Source organism: Excalfactoria chinensis, chromosome 1 (genome assembly GCF_039878825.1).
Source record: "Excalfactoria chinensis isolate bCotChi1 chromosome 1, bCotChi1.hap2, whole genome shotgun sequence".
Lineage (NCBI taxonomy): Eukaryota > Metazoa > Chordata > Aves > Galliformes > Phasianidae > Excalfactoria > Excalfactoria chinensis.
Genome location: NC_092825.1, coordinates 168,798,927 through 168,816,889, shown reverse-complemented (window position 1 = coordinate 168,816,889; position 17,963 = coordinate 168,798,927). Strand labels below are relative to the sequence as shown.

At 41.2% G+C, this 17,963-nt stretch overlaps 1 protein-coding gene across 1 annotated transcript in view; it reads left to right on the top strand.

Annotated features, from left to right (window-relative positions):
* Positions 1-4,196, top strand: part of ATM (ATM serine/threonine kinase) — a 56,791-nt gene extending 52,595 nt beyond the window's left edge. The window contains exons 58-63 of the mRNA XM_072326625.1: positions 194-359; positions 1,356-1,442; positions 1,524-1,638; positions 1,838-1,901; positions 2,563-2,699; positions 2,829-4,196. Coding sequence (XP_072182726.1) covers positions 194-359; positions 1,356-1,442; positions 1,524-1,638; positions 1,838-1,901; positions 2,563-2,699; positions 2,829-3,012 — 753 coding nt within the window. The 3' untranslated portion in view covers positions 3,013-4,196. The remainder of the gene's footprint in view (positions 1-193; positions 360-1,355; positions 1,443-1,523; positions 1,639-1,837; positions 1,902-2,562; positions 2,700-2,828) is intronic.
* Positions 4,197-17,963: the final 13,767 nt, after the last annotated feature.

Here is a 17,963-nt window from a genome sequence, read left to right as displayed (position 1 = left end):
GTGGTCCAGCTCCTTTAGTGCTCGGTGAAGCAGACAGCTGGGTGTATTAATGCTTGCTGTTAAAAGACATTCATTCATAGCTCAGAGAAGGAGGTGGGAACAGCATTTGAGGGGTGGGGGAAAGAGTAAAAAAGAGGAATGTATTTCCTTCCAAAGCAATCGATAACACAGAAAACTTTTTTGATGCTTAAAGGATGCACAGAAGAAACATTCTGAAGAGAAATACAACATCTTCATGAAGGTCTGTGACAATTTTCAACCCGTGTTTCGTTACTTCTGCATGGAAAAGTTCCGGGATCCAGCTGTGTGGTTTGAGAAACGATTGGCGTACACTCGTAGCGTGGCTACGTCTTCTATAGGTATCACACTGATCTGCTAACATGGCTTTTTTGATTATGCAATGAGAATGTTTTACCATTTCAGAGGTAATGGCTTTTCTGGTTTTGTCACGTGTCAGAAAAGGGGAGTTGGAGGGGGCAAAAAATGCCAGCAAGAGCACCAGCACTATTCTTCTAACTAAAACTGCTGGTTACTCCCCTTTCCCTCTTTGTTTATTTGTACTGTAGAATATTTATGTGTTCATGTTCAGGTGGTCTTTAAACAACAATTCTGTTGTTGTGCTTAAGGGTTTTTTTCATTTCATCTGTACCCTGAAATATTTTAATCTTTTACTTTTCTTATACTGTTAAATTTGGCATTTTTCTTTGAGTTCCCTGTCTCAGTAAGGAAGTGTGTGTACAGAGGTTCTGGATTACTTCTGGGTGATTAGTTCTGTTTTGAATCTCTGGAAGATTGGTTAGCATATTGCATACCTTGCAATATACCCTGCTTTAGATATTAGCATATTGCTTATACACTTAAGGGTATAAGCACTTAATTAGCTGTCAGGGGAACATATTTCACTGAGAGGGCAGTGATGCACTGGCACAAGTGCCCACAGAGCTGCGGGTGCCCCATTCTTGGAGGTGCTCAAGGCCAGGTTGGATGGGGCCCTGGGCTGCCTCAGCTGGTGCCTGATTTAGTGGTTGACAAACCTGCCTGCAGGAAGGGATTGGACCTAGAGGGTCACTGAGGTCCCTTCCAGCCCATGGTGCTCTATGATTCTATGATACACTCCCTTTTTTGCTGAAAAATTAAGTAAATCTACACTTTAGCAGAATTTAGATGACAGAATTTTATAGGAAATCTATGAAGTGGCTTTTGTTATTTAGTGGAATCATATGTTTACATGGGGGAAGAATTAATCTCACTTAATTTGTTATGTGTGTTAAAGCGATTCTTATAGCGTGTTGTAAAATTTTCCTTGGTTTTTGTGGCATGTGCTTATGGTTTCAAGACTTGCCTTTTTCTTTCAGTGGGCTACATCCTTGGGCTTGGAGACAGACACGTTCAGAATATCCTGATAGATGAACAAACTGCAGAACTGGTGCATATAGATCTGGGTAAGTGGAAAGTTACCTTTGTTTTTCTTTTTTAATTTATTTATTTTTTGATTTTAAACATGTTTTTAATCTTTAATTTAGGAGTTGCTTTTGAGCAAGGTAAAATCCTTCCCACACCAGAGACTGTTCCATTTAGATTAACCAGGGATATTGTGGATGGAATGGGCATTACTGGAGTCGAAGGAGTCTTCAGGAGGTGAGTGGTCCTGTGTTGCATCTTTGTGTGGGGCAAGAAGGCAGCAGAGCAGATCTGGCACTGTGGTTGTCTTAAGTTTAATAGTCCCAGTGCTTGAGTGGAGACCTAGATTTCTGTTGATGATATCCAAATCTAAGTGCTCTAAATGACACACTGTTATTCATGTGACTGTTTAATAATACAGTAAAATATTTTCTAGATGCTGTGAGAAAACAATGGCTGTGATGAGAAATTCTCAGGAAGCTTTGCTGACTATTGTGGAGGTAACTGTTTTTTCATTCTTTCCAAGATTAAGCTGCCACAGTATCTTCAATTTCTGGTCTTTGAACAGGTTACTGCACCAAACACTTGTATGGTTTTTGTTTGCTTAGTTGAATTTGCATTCGGTATAGTTGATCGGATTTAATTCATGCTAATTCAGTAAAATCAAGCCCAGTCTGCATTTTCTCTGGGACTATTTGTTACAGACAAATAGATTCCCCCCTTCTGTATCTAAAATACTTGTGACTGTCTTCTAGTCACAGAGCTGTGTTCTTTGCACGAGTGCTGCCAACTGAAGTAAATACTCTGCATAAGTCACAAAGAAAAGAATTCAACTCTTAAGAAGCCAGTACTGTGCATCAAAAATTAATAATGATATTTAGTGCCTAGAAATGTATGAAAAAAGAAGATCTCTTTGTTGCTATGATGGGACTGAATGTCAAAACTGAGTCAAGTATGAAGAACAGATGCTTGGCGTGATCAGATGTGGTTTTATTGTTGCACTGTCTGTTAAGCAGTTTTTTTCTCCTCCTCCCCAATAAGTCATGATATTATGGATATTATAGTTAGCATGAGCATCAACTGAATGTTTCCTTTCTGTTAGGGCACTGAACTAGATGTAATTAACAGCTGAAATTAAATGGATGCTTATTTATGATGTAGGTGCTACTCTACGATCCCCTTTTTGACTGGACCATGAATCCCTTGAAAGCTTTATATCTGCAGCAGAGACCAGAGGATGAGACTGACATGAGCTCTACTCTCGGTGCTGATGCACGATCATGTAAAAGGAAAGCCAGGTGCCAGATTTACTTTTGTTTTTGGTCTGCCAACTGCACTGTTGCTGTGCTTTGCGGCTTTATAAATGAGCATTACTCGTTCTGTTCAGAATCTGTATCTAGTGCTGCTGTTTCCCTTTTTTCTGCCAGCAGTGATGACCAGAGCTTTAACAAGGTGGCTGAGCGTGTTCTGATGAGACTTCAGGAGAAGCTGAAGGGCGTTGAGGAGGGAACAGTGCTCAGCGTGGGAGGGCAGGTGAACCTGCTCATACAGCAGGCCATGGACCCTAAAAACCTGAGCCGCCTCTTTCCTGGCTGGAAACCCTGGGTGTGACTTGGAAGGATCCAAAGGTGTTTGGGAAGGAGCTTTTTCGGCAGCAAATGTCTTAGCATTTCAGATCTGTATTTCCTTATTGATCAGGTCAACTGTAAATGTATCAGTATTAGGTGGATGGTTTTGGGTGGTATTTTTTTCATTAACTTGTTAGCAAGAAATCCTTATTTTCTTCCTGCACTTATCTTTGCAATACAGCCTAAAAGCAAGCAGTGCTTTGCTGTTCTCTGTGGCTTGCAGGGACCTTGCTCATACATAATGTTCTTAAAGCCTGAAGATTATCACTTGTCTAGCTGATCAGTATCAGGTTTTGTAGGTAATAATTTGGCCTAGTAACATGGCTGTACAAAATGGACAATCTGAAAAGCAGGAATGATGAAATAAGTGAGTGGAGTGCATTTCAGAGGTGAGGGAAAGGGGACATACATTAAAGATAACGCCACAGTAATAGTTGGTGGAAGTGTAACAGAAAACAAGAGAACTTCCTGTTTAATGAGCTGGAAATTCTGACTGTTCTTTTTAGCTTAGTTAAATGGGATGTGACCCTTGAGCCAAGTGCAGTACTGCTGCTTTTTTCCTGGTGAAATTATGATTGTATTTTGTTTTTATAAATCACTTTTCTATTTTGCTATAGCGTTACTATAATACTGTAAAATACATGTACATAGATTTGTTTTTGTAATTAAGTCCTGTGGTAAAACAGGCTGACTCTATGCTGGCACACAAGGTGTCCCTCTATGACAGTCATTCTGTACCTGGAGTACCTTCAGGAGCACTGACGTTGTGTTTTGAGTACAGAAAACAACAGTAGCTGCACTTATTTTTACAAATGGCATCGCTGCTTCTGAAATAGAAAGAAATAAAAAGGCTCATCAGTGCATACTGGCAACAGAAGAGTCTCCTCAAACAACAGTCTCATTGGTACGTCCAATAAACCTTTCTGAATCATCCCTATGTTTAGAATTGAGAACGAAGTTTTGTGTTCTCTCACGTCATCCTACTTTCCACCTGGCCTGTTTGTACAGCAGCCTGGGCGAAGACTTTCTGGTCTCATCTACATTTCATTGCATTGTATTTTCTCGAGTTTTTATGCCGTCTCTTTGTTTTTCTGTGTTAATGTTAACATAGTGAGAAGGATCGTTTGTTTTCATGATGCTGACATAAAGTCCTGTTGATCTTTGGAACCAGAAGTGCCCTGTGCCTTTTCACTGGGGAGTTACAGAGCGCCGCCATTTGGTCTCTGGAAATGGAACTTAGGAAAGGGCTGAATAACGAGCTCTTGGACAGGTCTTACTGTTAAGCAGGGATTAAAGAAGATCCAGGCACGTTTCCTGAAGTTTCTTTCTCATGTTTCTGACAGCAGAAGTTCTTTGGGCTTTTTTATTTTCTAATGTTGGAGCTCTCACGGATCACACGAACAAATGTTGCATTAAAGCATTTGGCAGATCCTGTCCTTCCTTCAGGAGTTACGGATGCTCCACTTGAAAGGGAATACTTTCATCTTGCTGGGCTGCAATTTAGCCTCATTGTTTGAAACAAACACTGAAACCATTAATATTAATTCAGTTGTCTGTGAAAAGTCTAACTTCAGAGGAAACAATGCATTTGTTCCTCTACAGTGCTGTTGGCTTGCTGTTTAGTATCTAGATTGTCGTGTGACCTGTGCAAAGCCTTCTGTAGCCAAATGGTAGCCAACAAAGACTGCTCTTTAATTCTGAACAACTTAACCATTGGCAGAAATGTTACTTTTCAAGATAAGGTGGAGGACTGGTAGCTGAGGGCCTCATTTACTGTATTAGTAAGCTACAGGCACAGGAGAACACGTTATGTTGCATTTTAGTATTATTCTTTTCCTGGAAATGATCTTAGTAATTTGAAGCACATCTAGAAAAGATCACTTCTAAGAAAAATGAGCAGTGATTCAATCCAGAGGTGAGCTTTGCAACGGGTGCTGATCTGTTGAAGACACTGTCTGATTAAAATTGGTCATTTCTGATGTAACTTCTGTTGGACAAATATCCTCAGCAGTGCACGGTGTAACAGTGTGGGTGTCGGCACGTAATCCAGGTTGGAAGATACAACCTGGCTGAAATTTTCCACAGTCAGCGTTCCGTGGATAGGAATCACGTCAGACTGGTTGCCTGGGGAGCTGCTTCCTACTTAGGTAAAACTGGGATGTCCATCTGTGTGAGTGCACACCTGAAAATATCACTTGTTCTTATGGATAACGACAACTGAAAGTAGTTTTTGCAGTACCTGGATGAGTTGGGTGTAAGAGGCCATGCTTTGTACACTATTGCCTCAAAGTTTGCTGAAGATGGACAAGTCCAGACCAGCCCTGGTCAGGGATTGAGAAATCCTTTGTCTGAGAGTAACAGATGGACCCAAGTCCAGGGGCTACAAAAGGGAGATAAGATGCAGATGAATGGCCGTAAAGTGGTCTTTTTGTGTGGGCTTATCTCAAGGAAGGTGGCCATCTCAGAGGTACTCATGTGACTCTTATGCAAGCCCCCAGGAAAGTCAGCAGGCAGAGAAGAAGAGGGATAAAAAGAGCATGGACACACCATGAATTAAGGTTTTTCTGACATCAGATGCCTCACTACGTGACACCTTCATGCCTGCATGCTGAAGAACTTCGCCTACTGCTACCAACGGACTCTCCTGGGCTTGCTGCTCGAAGCGCTGCTTGAGATTCTGCTCCGTGAGACCCCGCTGCTCCTTCCACCACCTGCTCTGCACTGTACGGATCTGCTGCTTGTGACCTGCCACTCTGCTGCTGCTCTTCCCTACGCCCTTTTTCCTCGGACCAACGAAGCAACATGCAACAGGACGCTGCTGCATCCAGGTGGTGACTATCCCTGCTTTTACACAATTCTTGCCTTTTTTCTACCTTTCCTATCGCCCACTTTCCTGTCCCCATCACCCTAATTTTGGTATTCGCCGCTCTCCCTTCCCCATCCCCTCAGCCGACTATTATTTCTAATAAACTGGTCGGAACAACATTTGAATGTTTTCTTCTTAATCTCACGCCGGGCATAATATATCAAAAGAATCTTGCCTCCCTCCTGTAAATTGGAGCGAGACATTGGGTCACTGCTGTTCGCTGCTGTGGGATTCTGAATTTATAAAGTACACTCATTACATCACTGCTACTTCCTGAGCACACTAAAATGCTAGGCTTCATGTTTTCAGGAACTAAGGGAATGCAAATTCCTTTAAAAGATCCCCCTTTTGAATCAGTTCATCTGTTTGGATTGAGCTGTGAAGAAGTCTTGTGCTGTTGTGCGGACTCCTTGGTGATGATGCACTGCCTTCCTGCCACTTCGAGGCTGGAGCAGGGTTAGGGTGCTCAGTGGTGCTTGTTTCTAGATGGTTAACTTTCAGAACTTGACTGAGTTTGTCACAGATGGGCAGTTGTTTGGGGCTTTTCTTTGTGTCATTTTGTGTGTGTGATTAAAAAGGAGCTAACGTTATGCTGGGCATATTCCTCTGGGAGAAGGAGGGGGTGGAGGGAGAGGCCACGTGCTTTTCTAATAGCTGCAGAAGAAAGTCTTTCAGTCCCCAGTGCTGGGTCCTATGCAGTCTGACTGTCCTTCTAGACCACATATCCTGAGTGGTAGTTATCAAGAAGCCAACTCCCTGTTGCCAAAGTACGCTTCTACAGACCAGTAAGGGGAAATTCTGCTGTAGAGTGCGAGGATTTGCCTTGTAGAAATTCTCAATATCTTCATTTGTTGACACAAAGCTCCTATTTTACATTCCCACTCTGCCCCCCCAGTGTTTCCCAAAAACAGAGGAAACTGAACTTAAAGACTGTAAATCGTGTGCTCTGGAAGTGAAGTAAGTGATGTAAAAGGGGTGAAGCTGAGGTACCTACTTTTAATGTTTCCATCTTTAAAAAATCATTTAAAAAACTATACTAAGAGATTTTGCTCTTTTCAGTTCTCACCCGCCCCTCGTACAAGCCCACAGACTTAGGATTCCCAGTTTGTTTCATGATTACAACATAGAAGACAAGGAATGTATTTGTAGGGGTTTCTCAGGTCTGTGGGGCAACTGTCGAATGACAGCTTTGGAACCTTCATCCAGAAGTGCTCTGTGCCGACTGCAGGAGATATGTAAAGAAACAAAACAGATAAGTATTTCTCACAGGAAATTCCCAGATGAAGTGCTTACATGGAGGGGAGACCCTTACGGCACTCCTGAGCTCTGTTCAGGTGTTTGGCATTTCAGAACTAAACAGGTACTCCTCTTTTAAAGTTACCATTCCATGGAGCTTTCCAAGGTGTCTGAAATAACTCTTAAATTATGCAGATCTTTAATGTGGAATTAATATCAGTTTATACAATTAAAAGTCAGTTACTCTAATCAGACATAAAAACGTGAAGCAATATTTAACCAGCTTCATTACTGTCTCTTTCTCTGCTTGCCTTCACATGGGTCTGCATTTCCTTTTTGTCTAGCAGCCATTCAGACCAAGGATGGAGGAAGTTTTCCATTCAGAGGGTGGTGATGCACTGGAACAGGTTGCCCAAGGAAGCTGTGGATGCCCCATCCCTGGAGGCATTCAAGGCCAGGCTGGATGTGGCTCTGGGCAGCCTGGTCTGGTGGTTGGCAGCCCTGCACATAGCAGGAGGGTTGAAAGTAGATGATCATTGTGGTCTTTTTCAACCCAGACCATTCTATGATTCTATGAGGAAAGGGAATGAGAATTTTTATTCCACTGTGGTTTGGAATCCGGGAGCTGACGTGGACCACCGTGTAACTTAAGAAACTGGGAATCTAAGCAAGAGAGAGGAAATGCAAGCCAAGATATTTAGGTTTTTAAACAAGCACTGCTGTTACCTGCCTCAAATCTTCTAACGCTATCTTCAAATTACTGCTTTAAAAATGATCAAATCAGGAGAGAACGCCTTTTGTGTTACAGAAATGAAGCTGGAATAAACTGTCCTTAAGACTAAACATCCAACCAGCCAACATTGCTCTCCTTTTTACCTAATATTGCTCAGATGTTAAATAATTTCTCATAAGATGAGACTATGCTTGGCTTCTAAGCACAGATTGTTGGGCTTCTGTTTTCCCAGACAGCAGCATGAATCCTAAATTACATCACTTTCAATTATGTGTCAACGAGAACAGAATCCAGCTCTTTGATTTTGTTGTGTTGTATTGACTCACTCCTCCAATCAGTCGGTAATGCGTGTGAACGCACCTACACGTTGCTCAATGCCTATTACATCAGGCACATGAAGAGCCCCTTGGCTATGTTAAACACAGAAGGAGAGCTGACTGATGCCCTATCAGCACAGAGCAGCCCTACCAGCATAATTAAACCAGTTCTAAACCTTTTTATTTAGGTCTGTGAAAACCACTGCGGGTGCAAACCACCATGTGACACACCAGCTGTTTACAACGATCTCTTATCTGTTCATCTGAATTCTGTCATTTACATGCAAGGTCTCGCAAGGCAATGGTAATAAATGAGGTATTGTGTGAAGGTAGATCTTATATATGGAAAGATAACAAGGACCTTTGAGTCTGCGGCTCTCCTCAGGATATACCATGATAACACAAAGCAACAGTGTTCCGTCATCGTTCAGTTCCAAATTAGCAAGGGTTGCACTGGAACATGGAAGTCATCTTGTGGGCTCCCTGTTTGCACCATTCCTTCAGTCCTTGCCAACTCTTGCCTTCAGTCCTTGTCCCAGTGGTTTCAGGATGTAGCTGAGGGGTCTTTTTATATTCTTCTGCCGTAAAAGAGTTGCTTGTTGCTTAACTGAAGGCACGCTTGAAGCTGCTTTAAATTAAGCAGTGCTTAAAAAAGGGTATGTATGTAAAATCATGCTAATAATTTAATCTGATGGCTTAAAAAGATAAAATCTGCATCTCTGTTCTGTTGTGTTGTCCAACTAATCTTTAGAGGTACGAATGTGTCTGTAGCCAAGTGATCTGTACACCAAGGAATTTAATGGATTTCTTACCTGTAAGAAGAGGCTGTCACAGCATGCCCAGTGTATAGTGTAAGTCATTTACTTCGAACACTGGCTGCTGCAATGCATTTAACAGATCCCATCAATGAAGAACTCATTATTTCGCTGTTGGTCTTCCAAAGCCTTTCTATGAACTAATGAAAATTTCCTGAAGAAATGTTTTATCAGGAAGAGAATTAGGGCTTCCTTTTGTGGAAGGCTCTGTTTGTTTTACTGTACCAAGGTGATTTATCACTGTGCAATGATGGGGACCAGGTGTTTTTTCTGAAAGATACATAGGCTCACTCCTACAAGCGGATGCCTGGCCTTTGTGGTCCTTTTTGCCACATGCAAGATGACACACATCTCCTAGTACTGGTAGTACTAAATGTACAGACAACGAAAGTGCAACGTTTGCTCTTATGAAATTGCCAACGTTCTTCAAAAGATACAATTGACAACAAAATAAGCTTAATTACAGCATTTATTTTAGTTCCTACACGGTTCTATTACGACCCTGCTTAACAAAACCACGTCAACAACAACAAAACAATAAAGGAACATCTTACTGGATTTTTCCTTCAGTAAGTTACAAAATCCTAATCCAGGTTAAGAATCTGTTTCATGGCTTTTGCAGAGCTATTCAACAAGTTCTCGTTCAGGGTTATTCAGTTATGAAGCTGCAAGGAATACATGAGGATGCATCTCCAATGACAAATGTCGATAAGGATCTCATCCATGACACTTTTTTCACAGAGCATGTCCAGATGGCACATGGGGAAACTGTGAGGAAAAACAGCCATTGGGAAGAAATAGCTTGCTTTTCTCTACTTACTCTGCCAGGAGGCTCCAAAAGTCACTGTCTGTACGCCTGCCCAGCTGCCTCCAGCATCCGCCCAGCTATTTCCAAAAGCCTCCTCTTGCAGCAGCTGCCAGTGGTTCCATTTTGTAGAGTCTGCTGGGTTTTGGCAGGCATGTTTGCAGCAGCTCTATGAGTAAGTTACACACAGTCTTTGGGGTAGAGGAATATTTGCATTAGATGATGATGGAGTTTGCTTTTTTTGAACAGATGCATTCTTCAAAAGACCAAGAATTTGTAATAAACTTACGAAAGAATTCAATATATGTGGGAATTCATAATAAATTCTTCAGTGAATTAGAGGGGAGGCACCCCTATGTATTTCAATATCACTAACACATCCCCTGCATTTCTTTAAAGCAGACCAGTGTGTGACTGCAATCATTTGACTCAACTTCTTTCATGATAGAAATGGGGAGAAGATTGAAAACTGGAGGAGTCACTGCTAAATACACCACGTGTTCTCTCTCGGTACCAAGACTCGGTCTTTCCTGATGGAAATTATTTTAACGAAAGTGATCACATCTACTTCCCTCATCCCTTGGAAAAGACATGTGAAAAAATTATTAGGTATTTCCGTAAGTACATCGCAGTGAATACAAGATGAATTGACAGGATGTAACAAATTAAAGCATGTTTTTCCTCTTTATGTTTTGCCATGTTTCTATCACTTTGTAAACGAGAAAAAAGCTGGCACTGTTAATTCCATGCTCTTACTTAATGAGATTATCTTGTATATAACAAATTGATTTGTTACCTTGGTCTTAGTTAAAAATCAAATACCACATGGCAAGTATTTTGTGCCTAAGTCTAAGCAGTTATGTGTACCAAGACTTCTGAAGTTAACAAATGTTTAAGCATTTCCATATTATTTCTCAAACCTCTCTGAGCACAGAAGTCTATACCATCAGCTCACTCTGTAGCTAACAGAGACAGAAAGGCACTTCCCCATAGCAATCCCACAGCAGTCAAAATATTAACAGCCAGATGGAGTAAACAGTTCCTTCCTGTTGTTCTACACCAGGACTTAAAGCTATGATTCTTGCTAATGTCTCTCTGCAGAGTGGCTTGAGATAGGTGGGATAAATCTGCCACAAAAATAAGGATCCTCTGAAATCAGCAGAAAAACTAACACTGAAATAACCTGAGCTCTGCTCTCAGTAAGAGCAGACCACACGCACATCTCTGAGTTGGAAAGATGGAGAAATGCTCAGCACTGCAGGGATTGTGGATTCGGGAATCTAGTTCTATCCACCTTGACTTGTTCAGCTGAAAGCAGTTAATTCATGCAAAAACATTTCGTTTTCATTCTGTAGCTATTTTGTGCATCCAGAATGAAAATGCCATGAATATCAAGTACTGCAAAATGATGCTTCAAGTACCTTGTCTGAATTTGAGGAAAGCACCTGCTGCAACACCTGGCAAAACTGCCCACCAGTTGGAAACTACTGACCTGCAGTGCTTCCATCTTACTGAGAAACGAAGTCAGAAACAGAATGCTACTGTGGATGCTCTATTTCAATTATAGGGTAGTACTTGCCAAAACAGGCTCTTGATCAGGTTTGAGTCCTTTTCTAGGGACACTAGAGAATATGCAAAACATAATGAGGTTCCTAGCAAGCAGGCAACACTGCTTAATACATATTTATCATCTCAGGAATGCGCAAAGGAAGTCAACCTGACCCATAAATATTCTTATAATTCTCTAACAGCTTTCAAGTGGCTCACAAGAAACGAATTCCAGCCCGTTATACTTACTTCTAAGACAGCTCTTCATGTTTTCACTTTGATGCTCAGCTTTGTTTTCCTGTGGATCATAGTTCCAGTTGCTTTCATCTCCACAATGTATCCATAACTGCATGACTTTGAGAAGACTGGGGGCACTCAAAAACACCGTTTAATTTATATTACTGTAATGAGCCTTGTTTTACAACACCATTTAGCAACAGAGGTGCCCAGCTCTGCACTGTACTGAGCAACTTGAGCAGCAACACAGCACTAAGTGCAGCTTTTATCTCTGAGGGTTAGAGCATTTCAGAACACAAGGAACTGCTCCTGTAGAGCCTAACAGTTCTCTGTTGTATCAAAATACACAAACCCCTCAACTTACCACGCTGGTTCTGAGTTCTTCTCCAGCTTCAGAACTACTCCTAAAAAATGTGGTTTAAATCTTACCCAACATCTACTTTATTATTTCTTAAGATATGGTCATCATCTCCAAATCCTTTCTTGAATCCCTTCCTAGCCATCATCAGCCACTCACGATGCTTGAAAATACATGTTTTCTTCTAATACTTCAGAACTCTTGAGGGTCCTGACATGGGCTGTCCCTCCGTAGCTGACATCACTGCAATGGGCATTCCACCACAGACAGCAGGGTGTGCAACCCACTCCTAACCTGTGTCCATTGGTGGAACTGTGAGTAGTTCTGAAGCACATCTGAGCAGTACATCACAGTATTGTTTACTTGTCTTCCTTGTTCCTTGTCAGTGAGTTCTGAGCAGTGGATATAATGCCAAGTAAATTACAAATAAAAGACAGAGTGAGCAGTTCCAGACAGTTCTCACCAGGACATAGACTCAATGTATTCTGTCCCACAACTACCAACAATTCAGTAAGTTATTCTAATGCCTGCTGTACTTGTTAGAAGCTGGCACAAAGTGAAATGAAAGACCAACTTTTTAAAGGTTGTTCCTAACTGCAAGCAAGTCATTACCATGGGCTTCCACCACAACATGTACAACCAAACTAGTTTGGATAGACACATGACTTGCAGTTCCAAGTGTCACTGTAAACCATTTCTTTAGTGTCTTTGAACTGTTAATGAGAAACAGGACAGTAAAGAAACATGAAGAAACAAACTGATAACTGGAACAATCTCATCATCATAAGAGATGATGAAGACTTTGTAAGCACTTCATTGACTTCATTTTATCTGAAAAATTGAGACAATCATTGTAATTAGGACACGTAAAAGCACACCCACTTGGGAACCTGCTCTTCCATGAACAGAAGGGACACTGTCAATAGGCAGCTGATTCCAGGAATTCATCCTTCATCCAGATTGGGACTGTTGAGCCTTACTCACGAAGCAGGACAGTGCTCAAAATCTTTTCTCACCCAAGCTGTATCATCAGGTCTACTGCTTAGACTACCTGGATGTATGAATTATTCTTCAGAGCTTAAGCTGATAGCCAGGAGTTCTGCAAGTAAAAAGCGAAAGAACATGGATAACCTACCCGTAAAAGAACATAAAAGTACCATAAAGGTACTTTCTAATCAAATCTGACTTGTGGTAAATGGAGCTGGATGTGGTGCTGACCCCGTCTGCAGTCACACCCAATGGCTGAGGTTTATATCACTCAAACTAATCACAGCAGGAGTGCCTCTTTTCTGAACAGCAGAAGGGTTGAAATAGAAGTATGAGAATAATATACAGATTTATTGATAGCATAATTGGGATACATCTTCCTTAGTGTAGTGCACGAAAGGGCTAAGGAAAAATAAAAAATCTTATTAAAACCAGCAATAAAGCTAAGCAGCAACAGAAAGTGCTTAAAATGGAAATGAAAGAATTTCCTGATGGATTTAAAACCTGGGCTGAAAAGGTATCCAATAATGAGCAAATCTGCCTTATCAGTGGCACAGTATCTGTGGGTTGGAAGGACTTCTAGGAGTCTAAATGTTACAGTTACAATTCTCATAAAAATAAAATGTACTTTTATTACCTCTGTAGTAACTCAAAAAACAGCCTCTGGTTAAAAGAAAAAGCCATCATCATTTCTGCCCCTACAGAATTAATAACAGGCTGTAATTAGATTTCTTATGGTCTCTTCCTTTTTTGACACATGAACTCAGTTTCCATTATTGCGAATGAGATTACACATTTTGGTGAGTGACGAACAAGCTCGTAAGTGGTGATATTTACATAACCCTCATTCTGTGAGGGAAAAGCAACCAACAGATCAAGACATTTATGTGAGGAGAAAGGATTGTTTGCAAGGTGTAAACATTTCTGTAGAAAAAGGTGAAAAATTAACTACAGAAAACAATTCCCAAATGCTACTTGGATTGCATCCATGCTGAGTATTCCTGGTTGGTGACTGACCGTGCTGAGGCCTGGAGCACTGCCTGTCACCATCCATCAAAATATCCACCTCTCAGGCAAAACCCCAGTCAGCACCTTTATTTTATTTTCACACTCACTTTGCTCCCTTAATAAGACGTGATTGTGATTCTTCTGTATATAAGAACAGAAACAACAAATCCATTTTAAAAAGCCCTAAGAGGGAAAGCTAGAATTTAAACCTGGGGCTTCCACCTTTCATCTCTATCTGTTGTTTTGAATATACAAAAGATGGTTCCTTTAAAGACGTTTGTCCTATATTAAAAGTTCAAAATTTACAGAAAAATCACAGGATTATCCCTCTACTCACCCATCAGACTTGTGAGAACAGAACTGGGATTGTTCAGCCTGAAGAAGAGGAGGCTCAGAGGAGACTTCATCATTCCCAACCACTGCTTGAAAGGAGGGTGTGATGAGGTGACAGTCAGCCTCTTCTCCCAGGTAACATTGATAGGATGAGAAGTAATGGCCTTAAGTTGCACCAGAGGAGGTTCAGGTTGGATATTAGGAAAAAATTCTTCTCAGAAAGAGTGTTGAGGCATTGGCACATGCTGCCCAGGGAGGTGATGGAGTCACCATCCTTGGAGGCTTTAAGGAACGTGAGGATGTGGCATTGACAGACATGGTCCAGAGCTGTGACTACAGGCATGGGTTGATGGCTGAGCAGATGATCCTGGCAGTCTTTACAACCTTGATGATATGATTCTCTGATTCTTGCTTATCAGACACGACACTTCCCCCAAAATTCTTAATACCCTTCATCAAGAATATGGAAAACTATCCCAGTGCCTCACTGCCTTTCTGAACTCATATTTCTTTCTGCACAGTGCTTGTTTCTACCTCCTCACTCTGTTGGAGAGGTATTTTTAGAAGCAGAAAGTCATACCCCTACATGACAAAGTGCTTCCCTCGGTAAGACCAGTTCAAAGCACTGGGAAAGGATTCCCAGTGCACTCCTCTGGGCCCTCTCCTCCCACCCCCTCCTTGGGGCCCTCGAGATTTCTCCCACTCCCTCCATGCCTCTCCATGCCCCTCATTCCAGGGTTAGGGGCTGCAAGACCTGAGGCCTATGCTTGCCTGCTTTGGTTCCCTGTCATTGGGTAAAACTTCCCTCTGGACACTAAGCCTGTAAGAACAGTGGTTTCTGGCAGGGGAATTAAGAGCTTTATTACTTCATTTCAAACTAAAGGTTCAGCTCACAGTAGTACCAATTTCTCTTATAAGTGGAGAATAAGAAGAGAGAGCTTTGGTTCCTTGAGATGCAAGATAGGAACAGTAGGTCCAACATGAGCCAACTGGGAGAGGGCTTAACAGCACCCTGTGTCCCTGGGGCAGATGCATGACAGGGCTCAGATGGGAAAGGAAATGCAGAGAGACTCAATGGAATTTCTTCACAAAAGTGAGGTTTTTAAAGCTGTGGGGCTAAGGAAAGACAACTGTTTCAGAAAACAAAGCACTCTTGTCTCAGGTAGCAGTGATAGGGTGAGAAGGAAAGGCCTTAAGGTGCAACAGGGGAGGTTCAGGTTGGATTCCTTCTCACAAAGAGTGGTGAGGCAGTGACACAGGCTGCCCAGGGAGGTGGTGCAGTCAGTGTCCCTGGAGGGGTTCAAGAAATATGGAGATGTGGCTCTGAGGGAGGTGGTCAGTGGGCATGGTGGGGATGGGCTGATGGTTGGATCGTAGTGGTCTTCTCCAATCTTAATGAATCTGTGATTCTATGAAGCGTGTGCTTGTTGCTCTTCAAAAGACAGACTACAAAGAAATGGGTGGAATGCTGAGCACTGTTGGGTAACATGGAGGGCAGAACTGCCATTTCTCCTTCCCTCTTTAAACACGTACCAAAGCGAGATGACAGTGCTTAGGGCTTTTGCTTACTTTCCTGTTGACTCTTTGTCAACAGAAGAAGTAAAAAGGCATTGTTTTTTCTTCTTTCTCTTTTTTTCTGCCAATCTGATACTTAGTGTGCTGCTTCTAGTACCATATAACCTAATGACTTAAATTATCATGAAATAATAAACATTCAAGATGCAAAACACTGGTTGGTATCCTCCCTCTCATTTTGCGTAAATCAGATATTTTCAGATGAGCTAATCAGTCCCTTTATTTTTGAATAGCACAGTCCATCTCATGATCAGTTACATATTGTAGCAACTTCCATACTACTTTGACTTTCTTTGTCAATAACACGAAGACCTGATAGATTACTTCTGTATTCATACTGTTCCGGGTGATGGAGATTTTAAAATGAGTTGGATAAACTGGAGGCTCTATTTAATTTTGATTTGTTAATTGTTCTGATCATGAAGCATATTAACCTACATTATTCATCAAGTGTAAAATGTAACTAAAGTATTTAAATCTGTAAAATATAGTGAGTGCCATCACAATCAGACTCAAAAGAAGGAATGAATACATTCCCTGGTTAAGCCAGGAGGTTCTCAGCTAATCAAGTCTTTCACTTAGTAAGCTTCAAAATCCTTGGGTGAAGAAGACATAAAGGACTGGAAGAACCCACCCTAGATTTACTGATGTCATTATGACTTGGTTTCAAGACCAAGACTTTGAAACAGTGATCAAAAAGCTGTGCCAGGCGTAGAATTCCCTTTGAAAGAAGACCCACATTTGCTACCTCACAAGATAGTGTTCAATAGGTGCTCAGGCCAGTTTGAAGAGCCAGGTCTTGCCAGAGGCCTTCATCAGCACTCCAGAAAGTAACTATTTGTAATTTCATATTAAATTAAAATGCAAAACTGAATCCAGACAAGTATTAATTTGATGATATAGGAAGAATATAAATATACATACATTATTATATAAATGTATTGCTATAGATGTATTATAAGCATGTGACATTCATTCAAAGAACGGAGAGGACCCATACTGGGTGCTAACCTAGCTGAAAGTGCAGGAGCTGGTTTTTCTTCTGTGAGTGAATTCCACCTGGGAACAGTGAAATGCCGGGGGAGTTGCCATGGCTGTTAGGCCTCGAGATGCTAACAGAGCAAGTGTTTGTGAAGCCCATGCCAGGAGTAAGTGTTCCTCTGATGTCAGAATGTAATTTGACAGCTTGCCGCTCAGGATTTCTTTCTTTGCTCATAATTTCAAATGAAAGCCTGTTTCAGCAGTTAGTGGAGAAATTATTCTTCATGAGCTGATTATTTTTTCAAGCTAGAGATAAAAGAAACCTTCATAAGTTTTGAATTAATTGAATTACAGTCTTTCTTATGTGAACAACAGCCCTAATTTGTTCAGTCTTCTTTCTTAGGAAGCCCACTTTAAGTCTTTGAGCCCTAACAGAATATATTTATTTTATCAGAAAATATTTATAGCAAAACTGCTGAGTTGCAGGAAGAAAAATTTAATCCTTTATTAGCTTGTATATCACTTCTTACTTCTTTAGGCTGTCATCTACTCTTGACAAATGATGGTGTGATTCAAGGGTACTGGTTTGGGGAATGACTTTACAAGGTACTCAGTCACTGGAGATAGCTTGCTGCATAGCCAGAAGATGTCCTGCATCTCAAATGCAAAGATATCAGAGCCTCTTTTTTCACTTATTTCTTAACAACAAATTCTTTTCCCTCGGAGTTTTCATTGGAGCACGTAACCTTGCAGACCTTATTTTTGCTTTTACAAATATAAATGCACTGAACAAAAGTTCTATGCTATTTACTCAAATGGGACCGGAAATTGACCTTTCTATGTGAATACTGTTTGCACTCCCCATTTGATTTTATAATGCCTTCCTTAACAAGATAATCCATCAAGGAACCATGTCAACTGCACCTAGTAACCTACTTAATAGATCCAGTTTGGCAGCTATTGCACATTAGTGCGTGTCATCAAAGCTAGGTGTAATTTATATTAAACCACTGGAACAAACATACTTGACAGTGGGCCACAGTTCCTAGAGAAGGCTGAAGGTGTTTGCTTATGATATATATAATGTTTTGGTTTTGGAGCAATTTATCTTGCAACTGGATAGGAGAAAGCACCT